At 35.5% G+C, this 13,880-nt stretch overlaps 1 protein-coding gene across 4 annotated transcripts in view; it reads right to left on the bottom strand.

Annotated features, from left to right (window-relative positions):
* ADAM32 (ADAM metallopeptidase domain 32) overlaps positions 1-13,880 on the bottom strand; it is a 144,279-nt gene that overhangs the window by 118,724 nt on the left and 11,675 nt on the right. For all 4 annotated transcript variants that reach the window (XM_039242496.1, XM_039242497.1, XM_039242499.1 and 1 more), the window contains exons 2-3: positions 9,911-9,990; positions 672-733 (exon numbers count right to left, since the gene is read on the bottom strand). In XM_039242496.1, coding sequence (XP_039098427.1) covers positions 672-733; positions 9,911-9,990 — 142 coding nt within the window. The remainder of the gene's footprint in view (positions 1-671; positions 734-9,910; positions 9,991-13,880) is intronic.

A 13,880-nucleotide genomic window follows, 5' to 3' on the forward strand; every position in this document is an offset into this window, starting at 1 on the left:
TATTGCAATATCTTTCCCTGATTAGATAGGTCCTTCTAGTTCTTCCAACAACATAAGATCATATAGATTAATCTTCAGGAAAAGTCCCTATTTTTTTCTTTTTTTTTTTTTTTTTTTTTACAAATAGTTTATTGTCAAATTAGTTTCTACATAACACTCAGTGCTCATCCCCAAAGTGCCCTCCTTCATGCCCATCCCCCCCTCCCCCCCACATCCATCAGTCCTCAGTTTTTGTCAGCATTCAAGAGTCTCTCATGGTTTGCCTCTCTCCCTTTCCCCCACCATTTCCGCCCTTCTTCTCCCCCTTGGTCCTCCGTCAAGTTCCTCCTAATCCTCCTATACGTGCAAACATATGGTATTTGTCCTTCTCTGCCTGACTTATTTCGCTCAGCATAACACCCTCAAGGTCCATCCATGTAGCTACACATGGCCAGATTTCATTGTTTCTCGAGTCCCTATTTTTTTCTGTTCCTACCCCCTCATTCACAAAAGATTACTTGAGGCATTAGGAACAAAAATTTAATTAATTCACAGGAGAGCATCTGTTCATCTGAGACAACCAAAATATTTAATAACAACTACATTAATTATTTTTAAGACTTTGTTTTTATTATAAGTAAACAAATTCATATCGATAAAATGAAATACAAAACTAAAGAATAAAAAATTACCTTTGCTTAAGGTGTATAATGTATAGCTTCTCGTCTATTGTAATAATATAGGATATCCATTCCTACAGAACCCAGAACAACTAAGATGAAGAGCAGTGTAACAGAAGCAAAACAACAATTTTACATCAATGCATTCCTCCAAAAAATCCCCAAAATGTCTTGATTAAAATATCTATGTATGATAGATATGATTTATAATCTGCAACAATATATCAAAAATTATAACATGAACTTATTATATAATCCATTCTTACTATTTCCACAAAATTAAGTCTAACCTAAGGATTTATATAGGATTAGTATCTATATTTAACTGAATTTTAAGTTAAATTTCTTTTGAAATTAGAGATATGTGCTATCTTATAATGTCTATTAAATGGGCATCATTGGGGTAATAAGGTATCCAACAGCAAAGCTTATTCCATTAGGCACAAAAGATATTTATTTTAACTGTTTTCTTAAAATATATTGTCTGTTTCCTATTTTTTTCAAACAAAAGATTCTTAAAATTTGGTATTGGTTTTGACTTTACCACTACTACTCTCTAGTTAAAATATGAATAACAATAAGTTGTAATATCAGTACGTTGCTGAGCCTGAGTAATGAGATTTAATCCAGCCAAAGAGAATATGTAAAAAGCAAGAGTTAGAGCATCATTAAAACAAAACAAAAAAACCCAGCTTAGTTAAAGAAACCAAAAAGACACAAATATCAGTATACAGAAAATGATAAGCCTTCCAGGGTCTATGACTGCCATCCCTGTCCACCCACAAAAAATTCACAAGGGGCAGCATAGAGAGAGCATGGTAGTTTGGGGTCACTTTAACCCCAACAGAAAGACTGGGGCAGTGAAACAAACATCTGATCTGACTACAGGTCCTGATCACCAATGAAAGCTTCTCAGGGGACAACACAGGGAGAGTGCTTTGCAGCAGGCTAACTGCAGAGCATTTGAATCTTGACTCAGTTCAAGCCCAAGGCAGTTCCAGACTGGTCCCTTAACAACACAGGGACCAAACACTGTACACAGAAGGCAAAGAGAGGCACTGCAGACAACTGGACTGAAGGCAAACACATCTCAACCACAGCATTAGGGCACATGCAACACATATAGGGCACATATAGGCAACACTCCTGAAGCACCAGGATCTGGTAAATTATACTTCAGGGCACTACAGGATCTTCTTCTTCATAAAGCCACTACTTTCAAGAGCAGGAGACATAGCTGACATTCCTAACACAGAAACAGACATAGAGAGTTAGACAAAATGAGAAGATAGCAGAATATGTCCCAAATGAAAACAAAACAAAATCACAGCAAAAGAGCTAAATGAAATAAATGGAGATAAGCAATATACTTGATAGAGAATTCAAAGTAATGGTCATAAATATACTCACTGGATTTAAGAAGATATGGGACAGAAAACATTAAAAGAACCAATCTGGGATAAAGAACTCAATAACAGAAAATTGAAATACACTAAAAGGAATAAATAGTAGAAGAAGGAGAAGAACAAACCAGTGAGATGGAAGACAGAGTAATGGGAAGCAACTAAGCTTAAAGCAAAAAGTAAAAGAACAATAAAAAGGAGAACAGGTTAGAAATCTCAGCAATACCATCAAGTGTAATTAACATGAGCATTATAAGAATCCAGAAGGAGAAGAGAGAGAAAAGAGGGAAGAAAATTTGTTTGAAGGAATAATAAATGAAAAAATTCACTAATGTGGGAAAGGAAACAAAAATCCAGATCCAGGAGGCACAGAGTGTCCCCAACAAAATCAACTGAAAGGGGTCCATGCCAAAATACATAATAATTAAAACAGCACAAAGAAATAATAGAGAATTTTAAAGCAGTAAGAGAAAGGAAAACAGTTATATACAAAAGAAACCCCATAAGGCTTCCAGCTGATTTATCAGAAAAGACTTTCTAGATCAAAAGGGATTGGCATGATATATTCAATGTTGAAAGAAAAAAGATTGGCAGCCAAGAACATTCTATCCAGCAAGGATATTCAGAATAGAAGGAGAGATAGTTTCCCAGATGAACAAATGTTAAAGGAATTCATCACCAGTAAAACAGCCTTAAAAGAAAAGTTAAAGGAGATACTTTTACTGGAAAGAAAGACCGTAAGTAAGAGAAGGAAAAGAAAAAAGTTCACAGGTAGATATAAACATAATAAAAGTAGAAGATCAATCACTTATAAAACCAATTGGTAGGTTAAAGCACAAAGGCAGTAAATCAGTCAAAAGATTCACAAAATAAAAGGATGTAAAGTATGACATCATATACCTAAAATGTTGGGGGAAAGGAGTGAAAAATGAATGCATTCATAATATGTTTAAACTTAAGTGACCATTAATACAGAACAGATATAAACATAGAATGTTATATATGAACCTATGAAATACAACAAGTCAAAAACTTGTAATAGATATGCAAACAATAGAGATCTAAGCATTTCACTAAAAATGGCCATCAAACAAGAGAAGAGAGCACAAGAGAAAAACAGAACAGAAAAGATCTACAAAAAAAGACACCAAAAAAACTATAAAACAAATAACAAAATGACAATAATTACATATCTATCAATAATTATTTTGAAGCGGAAGAGTTAAGATGGTGGAGTAGTAAGGGGACTTTATGCTTGCCTCCTCCTTGTAACATAGTCAGATACATATCAAATAATCCTGAACATCCAAGAAATCAATATGATGACTGAGAGAAGAAACTGCATATCTGGAAGGAGAAAAATGGCCACATCATGAGAGATAGGAGCTGTGGAGAATTGATTAGGGGAGAAAAGAATTGTGGAAGCCCTGATCATGAACAAAGGAGAAAGAGAGACAGACAGAAAAGGAGAGAAAGCAGCAGGCAGAGGGTTGTAAAAGAAAAACTCTTCTCCAAAGACATTGACTAGGAAAAGCAAAGGAGCTGATTATTGCAAGTTTTTACAAGCAGTGGAGCTCAAAGTCTGAAGTTTTAGAAGTCCACACGATCACTGGGGTCATACCTGGTGGGCTTAGGGGTGCTTCTGTGGGGATAGAGAACAGAGGCCCAGGATTGGACAGCATGGTCTGAGGATCCCCTGGGTCACATAGGGAGAAACAGTTCTACTTCTTCAAGTGTATTTGGGAGATGTGGCACTGCTCCTCAAAAGACAAAAGAGAAGGCCACTGAACAGCCCTATTAATTAGCATAGCTGCAGAGGCACCTATTGAAGGCGGCTAACGTAGAAGCCAATTAGCCTTTGGCTATGCTTTACATGAAGCCCCAACCCATGTGGCCATGGGACTGCTTTTCTGGGACAAATCAGCACCAGCCACAGCATGACAAGACCTTCCCCCAGAAGATCAGAGTTGGTCAACATTGCTGCACAGGGTCCCTAAAATTTGTTTGAAACCTAGCTGAGCACTTGAGATAAAGCACAGGAGCACTGATCTACCAGGCAGACAGATGGCTCAGAAACAGAAGGGCGAAGGCAGGGTTCGGACAGAAGTCTGGGACACAAGAGAGGAGACTGTTCACTCTCTATGAGGGCTTCCTGAACAGCTGCTGTTCAAACAGGAGTACAAACTCCTCTCTCCAGGGATGAGAGAACAAGGTAACATTTCTACCCCCATCTTCAAACCACATCAGCATAAGCAGACTTCAGTGAGGAACATAGCACCCCCAGTGGAGGCTCAAGCCGCTTACACAAAGTCCCACCCCACTGTGCCCTGCAGGTGCATCTTTACTCGGGCAAGTGATGCTGAGAACCAGTGCAGCCGACAACTCCACCAGAAGACCAACACAAACCCCCAGCCACACCAATTCTACTGATCACAGAGTGCAGCAAATCTTCAGCTCTAGGGGAAACAGGATCTAGCCTTTTCTAACAAGCAGTTAAAATATATCTACTTAAAATATGCCACACATTGGACAAGATCCAAGCAATCTGCACTGCAGGCAAGGAGAAACTCGACAGAGGACTGATCTGAGAGAAAGGGTAGCCAAAACATAATAGCAAAGTGCACAAAGTATACACCAAAAAAACTTATTGAAGGGCCAGGCCTTGGACAGTATGTGACCTCTACTTAATACAGTCATTACAGTCAGGAGCAGCAATATAACAGACTTTCCTAACATACAGTTGACAGAGATCAAGACAGCAGAATTTATCCCAAAAGAAAGAACTGGAGGAGGTCATGGCCAGGGATCTAATCAAAACAGATATAAGTAATATGCTGGAACCAGAATTTAAAATAACAATCATAAAAATACCTGTGCTTGAGCAAAGCATAGAAGAAACCAAATCTGTTTACCACAGAGATAAAAGACCTAAAAACTAATAAAGCCAAAATTTTAAAAAATGATATAACTGAGATGCAAAACTGACTAGATGTATTGATAACAAGGATGGAAGAAGCAGAGGAATGAATAAGTGATACAGAAGATAAAATTATGGAAAACAATGAAGCTGAAAGGAAGAGGTAAATAAAAATACTGAATCATAAATGTAGACTTAGGGAAGTCAACAAGCCCTTGAGCATAATAACATTCATATCATTGGAGTCTCAAAAGAAGAGGGGGGAAAGAGGGCAGAAGGTTTATTTGAGAAAATTATAGCGAAAGGAAACAGACATCAAAATCCAAGAAGCACAGAGAGCTCCCATCAAAATCAACAAAAGCCACAGACAACACCCAGACATATTGTACTAAAATTTATATAATACACAGACAAGGAAAGAATCCTGAAAGCAGCAAGAGAAAAAAATCCTTAACTTACAAAGGAAGACAAATCAAAATCAGGTTTACAGCAGATGTCTCCACAGAAACTCTACAGGCTAGATGGGAGTGATATGACATATTCAATGTGCTGAATGAGAAAAATATGCAGCCAAGAAAGCTTTATCCAGAAAGGCTATCATTCAGAATGGAAAGAAAGATAAAGAGTTCCCAAAAAAAACGAAAAGAATTCATGACAACTAAACTAGCCTTGCAAGATATATTATAGGGGGCTCTTCGAGTTGGAAAGAAATCAAAAGCCACAAAGGCTAGAAAGAAACAGAAAACATCAGAAACAACTATACAAAAACAACAGGCAATACAATGGCACTAAATTCGTATTTGTCAATAATCACTCTGAATGTAAGTAGACTAAATGTCCAAATCAAAATGCACAGAGTATCAGTATGGATTAAAAAAAAAAAAAGACCCATCTATATGCTGTCTACAATGGCATAAATCATTTAGAACTGAAGACCTATCATTTTATTTTTTTTTAATTTTTAATGTTTATTTTTTAGAGAGAGACAGAGACAGAGTGTGAGCAGGGGAGAGGCAAAGAGAGGGAGACACAGAACTCTAAGTGGGCTCCAGGCTCTGTGCTGTCAGCACAGAGCCCAACACAGGGCTTGAACTCACAAACTGCGAGATCATGACCTGAGCTGGTGTCTGACACTTAACCGAATGAGCCACCCAGGTGCCCAAGACCTATCATTTTAGACCTAAAGAGACTTGCAGATTGAAACTGACAGGATAGAGAACCATCTTTCATGCTAATAGATGTCAAAAGAAAGCCAGAGTAGAAATACTTATATCAGACAAACTAGATTTTAAACCAGATTGTAACAAGGGATGAAGAAGGACACTATGTCACAATTAAGGGGTCTATCAAACAAGATAGATAACAACTGTAAATATTATGCCCCCAATTTGTATGCATGCAAATATAATAATCAATTAGTAACAAACATAAAGAAATTCATTGACAACAATACAATAATAGTAGAGCACTTTAATACTTAACAGCAACAGACAGATCATCTAAGCAAAATGTCAACAAAGAAACAATAGCTTTGAATGACACACTGGACCAAATGGGCTTAACAGATACATTCAGAACATATCATTCTAGAGCAGCAGAATACACATTTTTCAAGCATACATGGAATATTCTCCAGAGTATATCATATACAAGGTCACAAATCAGGACTCAACAAGTACAAAAAGATTGAGATCATACACATATTTTCAGACCCCAACACTATGAGGTCAACCGCAAGAAAAATTTGGAAAGAGCACAAGTATATGAAGGCTAAAGAACATTCTACTAAATAATGAATGGTCTAACCATGAAATTAAAGAAGAAATTTAAAAATATATGGAACCCAACGAAAATGAAAACATGACAGACCAGAACCACTGGGATATAGCAAAGGAGGTCCTATGAGGTAAGTATACTGCAATACAGGTGTACCTCAAGAAGCAAGAAATGTTTCAAATACCCAACCTAACATTACATCTAAAGCAGCTAGAAAAGGAACAGCAAATAAAGACAAAGCTGGTAGAAGATGGGAAATTATATAAAGACTAGAGAAAAAATAAACACCATAGAAACAAACAAAAAACCAGTAGAACAGATCATCAAAACTAAGAACTGGTTCTTTGAAGAATTAATAAAACTGAAAAAACTTCTAGCCAGACTTATCAAAAACAAAAGAGAAAGTACCCAAATAATTTTTTTAACATTTATTCAGTTTTGAGAGACAAACAGTGTGAGCAGGGGAGAGGCAGAGAGAGAAAGAAGACACAGAATCTGAAGCAGGCTCCAGGCTCTGAGCTGTCAGCACAGAGCTTGACGCGGGGCTCAAACTCACGAATTATGATATTATGACCTGAGCTGAAGTCGGCCTCTTAACCGACTAACCACCCAGATGCCCCGAAAGTACCCAAATAAATAATGAATAAAGGAGGAGGGATCACAACCAACACTACAGAAATACAAACAATAATAAAAGAATATTATGAAAAACTATATGCCAAAAACTGAGCAGTCTGGAAGAAATGGACAAATTCCTAGAAACATATATACTACCAAAACTGAAACACAAAGAAAGAAAAAATTTGAATAGAGCCATAACTAGCAAAGAAAATGAATCAGAAATCAAAATTCTCCCAACAAAAGTCCAGGGCCAGATGGCCTCCCAGAGGAATTCTACCAGACATTTAAAGATGAGTTAATACCTATTCTCAAACTGTTTCAAAAATACAAATGGAAGGAAATCTTCCAAACTCATTCTAGGAGACTAGCATTACCTTGATTCCAAAACCAGACAAAGAACGCACTAAAAATAAGAGTATCAGGCCAATATCCCTGCTGAACATGGAGGCAAAAATTCTCACCAAGATACTAGCAAATTGAACTCAACAGTACATTAAGAGAATTATTCACCATGATCAAGTGGGACTTATTCCTGGGATACAAGAGTGATTCAATATTTGCAAATCAATCAATATACACATTAATAAAAGAAAAGATAAAACCATATAGTCCTCTCAATAGACATAGAAAAAGCATTTGATAAAACACAGCATCCATTCTTGAGTAAAAAAAAAAAACAAAAACCCTCAACAAAGTAGGGACACACAGAATACACCTCAACATCATGAAGGCCATATATGAAAGACCCACAGCTAATACCACCTCAATGGAGAAAAACAGAGCTTTAACTAAATGGTCAGGAATGAGACAAGGATGTCCATTGTCACCATTATCATTTAACATAGTATTGGAAGTCTTAGCCTCAGCAATCAGACAACAAAAGGAAATAAAAAGCATCCAACTCTTCAAGGAAAAAAGTCAAACTTTCTCTATTTGCATAGAATGTGATGCTCTATGTAGAAACTCCCCCCCAAAAAACACATCAAAAATTGCTAGAACTGATACATAAATTCAACAAAGTCACAGGATATAAAATCAGTGTACAGAAATCGGTTGCATTTCTATACACCAATAACGAAGCAGCAGAAAGAGAAATCAAGGAATCGATCCCATTTACAACCGCACCAAAAACAAATAGGTACCTAGGTATAAACCTAACCAAAGATGTGAAACATCTGTACTTTGAAAACTATAGAACACTTATGAAGGACACTGAAGAAGATACAAAGAAATGGAAAAACGGTCCATCTCCATGGATTGGAAGAGAAAATATTGTTAAAATGTATATACTACCCAAAATATTCTACACTTTTAATGTAAGCCCTATCAAAATGTCACCACCATTTTTCACAGATCTAGAACAAACAATCCTAAAATGTATAAGGAACCACAAAAGACCCTGAATAGTCAAAGCTATCCTGAAAAAAGCAAAGCAAAGCTTGAGTCATCATAATTCTGGATTTCAAGACATATTACAAAAATGTAGTCATCAAGACAGTATGATAGTGGCACAGACACATAGATAAATGGAACAGAATAGAAAGCCCAGAAATTGACCCACAACTATATAGTCAACTAATTTTCCACAAAGCAGAAAAGCATATGCAAGGCAAAAAAGACAGCCTCTTCAACAAACAGTGTTGTGAAAACTGGACAGTTATATGTGAAAGAATGGGACCGGACCACTATCTTATACTAGACACAAAAATAAACTCAAAATGGATTAAAGACTTAAATGAGACTTGAAACCATAAAACTTATGGAAGAAAATATAGGCACTAATCTCTTTGAAATCAGCTGTGGAAACATTTTTTTAGATATGTCTCCTCTGGCAAGGGAAACAAGAGAAAAATTAAACTATTTAGACAATAACAAAATAAAAAGCTTTTACATAATGAAGGAAACAAACAACAAAACAAAAAGACAACCCCAAATGGGAGAGGATATTTGCAATGGTATATCCGATAAGGGGAGTGGAAGATACAGGCTTTCATTTATATGGAATGAGTAAGTCATAAAAAAAAAAAAAAAAAAAAAAAGCATACCAGAGGGAATACAGTCAATGATATTATAATAGTGTTGTACGGTGAAAGATGGTAGTTATACTTGTGGTGATCATAGCACAATGTATAGAGATGTTGAATAGCGATGTCGTATACCTGAAACTAATGTAACATTGTGTCAACTATACTTGAAATAAAAAAAAATTTTTTTGAAAAGAGATTCTCCTTAACTATTTTGGTGAAAATTATTCTCTTCATCTGAATCATCTAAATATTACTCAGATAACACCCTAATTCTTCTACATTATTTTCTTTATTTGAACTTTTAAAAAATTTTACCATAAGGAAATGACAAATGTTAGACAAAACAGAACATTCCAATCTATATATTTGCTTTCACTATAAAACTTAAAACTCCATGTAAGTAGTAATGTTGTATACTTATATTCATTCTATAATGGGGTTGGTACATTTAATTGTTATAAATAAAAATAAAGAAATTCATATAGCATTGTGAAAAATATCTCTTACATTTTCTAGTTCCAAATTATCACTTGGATTTTCTTGGATTTTCTCTGGAATTATAATTTGTAAAAATGAATTTTGAGAACCTGAAGAAATAAAAAAGATAGTTAATAATTGTGACTTATACCTAACTATTTATCCAGGTTCTTTTGTAGAATTCACTAATGCACATGAGTCATCCTTATGTACTCCTATAAAAATCTTGAAAATGCTAAATTTAAAAACAGAGTAGTTATAAAAGATCCAAGAAGAGGACTGGGGGTGGGGACAAGGCATAGTTAAACTTAGACAAAACTTGCTGTTACTGAAGAAAATAGAACATACCAAAAAAAGATCAAAGATATACTTCAAGCAAACTTTCCTGAATACCATATGTTTGCACGTATAGGAGGATTAGGAGGAATTTAACAGAGGACCATGGGGGAGAAGGGGAAAAATAGTGGGGGAGAGGGAGGGAGGCAAACCATGAGAGACTCTTGAATGCTGAGAACAAACTGAGGGCAGATGGGGTAGAGGGGAGGGGAAGGGGGTGATGGGCATGGAGGAGGGCACTCGTGGGGATGAGCACTGGGTGTTATATGGAAAAGAACTGACAATAGACTATTAAAAAACAAATAAATAGATAGATAAAGAAAGAAAGAAAGAAAGAAAGAAAGAAAGAAAGAAAGAAAGAAAGAAAGAAAAGCATCCAAAACATTAAAAAAATAAATAAAAATAAATAAATATTTGAAACAATAATAATAATATTTGAAACAACAGACTGAAAAGTACACTGAATTCAGGAATAACCAATAATAATTAAAACTGAGAAATATTCTACCAAAGTTATTGGGTGTCTAAGATAAAGAAAGAATCCTATGGGCCTATGAGCAAAAAAACAAGGAAGGAAGGAAGGAAAAGAAAATCATATTGGGCATAAAGGAGAAAGCAGACTGGCTTAAGAATTTTTACAATAGTATTCAAAATTTAAAAACCGAAGAACAATGTCTTTATTGTTTAAAGTTTTTATTTAAATTCCAGTTAGTTATCACACATGGTAATATTAGTACCAGGTGTACAAAAGAGTGACTCAACACTTCCATACAGCACCCTGTGCTCATCACAAGTGCACTCCATGATCCTTATTACCTACTTACCCCATTCCCTCACCCACCTCCTCTCCAGTAGCCATTAGTTTGTTCTCTATGGTTAACAGTCCGTTTCTTGGTTTGCCTCTCTTTTTTTTCCCTTTGCTCATTTGTTTTGTTTCTGAAATTCCACATATGAGTGAAATCATACGGTATTCATTTTTCTCTGAGTAATTTCAGTTAGCATATTACTCTCTAACTTCATCCATGTCATTGCTAATGGCAAGATTTCATATTTTCATGCCTGAGTAATATTCCATTTTATATATACATAGCACATCTTTTTTCTTTCTTCTCAGATGTAGGGTTAGGATTAGGGTTTATGGCCAGTGTTAGGGTTAGGCTTAAGGTTAGGGCCAGGTTGAGGGCATGTGCCTGGGTATCTTGCTGTTTAGAGAACTCTCCAGAGGGCTCAATTTGGAGTTAGGGGTTTGGGGTTAGTGTTAGGGTTAGGATGAGGGTGAGGATTAAGGTTTAGGGTTAGTGTTAGGGGTTGGAAATTAAGGTTGGGGTTAGAAGTTAGGGTTAAGGGGTTAGGGGGCTAGCGAGCTATATTAACTAGAGAAGCTGTTACTTGAATTGACGGTTTATACACAGTGTAGTTTCAATGACATATACACAAGGCTCTTCCCATATGCTTCTAACATATGTTTATAAACTCATACCTTAATGAAAAAAGGTGTCATTTGAATCATGCCTTATACTCCATATAGTTTCATTCAGGTAAGAATAGGTCTATTCCTACATGCTTTTACATATGCATTTACAAACACCTATATATCAATGAAAAAGATGTTACTTGAACAATGGTTAATATACAGTGCAGTTTTGAGTTAAGCATACGACTATCCCCATATGCTTCTATGCATATGTATAGAAACTTTAATGAAATATGATGATACTTGAAAAGCTCATTATTCACAGTGTGGTTTCACAGTGTTAAACATATGCTATTCCCATATGCTTCTACACATACAAAGAACAATGTCTTCAGAAAATCTTCAAGAAAAAAGTGTATACCCTGATATTTCATCTCCAAGAAAACAGCCACTCAAACATAGAGGCAAAAGACAGGTATTTATAACGAAAACCTCAAGGAAAATAGGCCAAGGCAGAGAAACTTCTTCCAACAAAGGTACCAATAGAGTTAAAGGTTAATTATGGATATTAAATAAACTTAAATATAGAATAAGACTAATACTACTGTGGGAATCTCAGTTATCTAATAGGGGACAAGTGTTATTAAACCATGATGATACAGACATAACACATATAATAATGTCATACAGTGTAGCAGAAGAGGAATACCATAAGTGCATATTCATTTCCTTAAAGTTATTGCAGTGTGCCCCCCCAAAAATGTGACTGAAAGTTGAAAATCAAGTTATAGACATAGAAACATACTGTTTAATGGTACAACAGTATAGAAGAAACAGCATTCAAAGTAACCACAGTCATGTAATAAAGAGGAGAGCCAAAAGTGGGAAGTAGTAAGATACTGAATTTTCTAATTACAATGAGGAATCACTATTACTGCCTAAATAAAAATTTTAATCTACTATGTAAAACACTATAAATATTCCAGATTAAGAGAAGAACATATATAAAGGCACAAAACAAACTGAAAGCCAGATTTTTACAGTGAAATACTTCACCAAAACAAAAGTATGAAATCAGAGAAGTATGACATAATTAAGAAGTTCTAATATCAAAAATCTCAGCTTTATCAATAAATGTTAAGTAGGATGAAGTAACCAACTAAAAAAAATCTACAGATTAGATACACAAAATCAAAACCCAATTACTCAGACTTTGTATGGCATATTAAACACTTGCTCTTCTAAGCTAATACTGATTTTTGAGGACCTAAAATATAACTGTGGATCACTTCAGGAAAAGATGTATGCTTATAAGAAGACTGGTGATACATGAAATTTAGGTTCAAATCTGTGAGTTTACTCATGGGACTACAAATTTGTCCTATCATAATTTGTCCAATTACAGAACAGTATGTGGGTGGAAATAGATATAATCAATATCTTATGGAATCCCCATTTTGCCTCCCTGACCCATAGAATGAGGACTATTATGGCAGGAAGTCTGTGAATATCATAATGCACCATCACCTAAACGTTAAACCAAAAGTTTTTCTAAATCCAGAAGGTAGTCCAACCCTGAAAAAGAATTGAAATATACAAGAGCAGTGATTCCTATTATTTTCCTATTTTGTTTGATCTGTGCAAATGATAAGCAATAGAGAATGAGTTGTCTTAATTTAATCAGGTGATATAAAAAATTTTGTTTGCAGTAAAAAATACTGTTCCAAATATAGTCTCTTTACTGAAGCAAAGCAACACAGGCATTGGCACCTGCAAGCAACCCCTGATAGAATCCTATCCCGATGAGGAGAAAATTACAGGAGCAGTTCTTACTTACCAGTGGGAACAACATATTTTCACCATCCATACTGTCTCAGGGCTTGAATCATTTCTAGTTCTACTTCTTCATAAACCCTAACATCTCACTATCTGTGGTGAGGGGAATAATAATTCCTCTCAAAGATGTCCATCCTCTAATCCTCAGAACCTATGAATATGTTAGGTTACAAAGCAAAGTATATTTAGGGTTGCCAACAAACTGACCTTAAAATAGGGAATTTATCCTGGATTATCTAAACTAACAAAGGAAGAAGTGTTAGAAACAAGGTAAGCGAAGAAAGCAGTAAATAGGGGGTAAATCTAAGCAAACTTGATTGAGGAAACAAATAGTAACAGAGATGATGACTAATTAGGAAAATAAATAAAAGTGGCACTAAATACTAAGTAACAATAATATGTAAGAAGATGAGA

This window comes from Hyaena hyaena, unplaced genomic scaffold (genome assembly GCF_003009895.1).
Source record: "Hyaena hyaena isolate Hyena2069 unplaced genomic scaffold, ASM300989v1 scaffold_215, whole genome shotgun sequence".
NCBI classification, from domain to species: domain Eukaryota; kingdom Metazoa; phylum Chordata; class Mammalia; order Carnivora; family Hyaenidae; genus Hyaena; species Hyaena hyaena.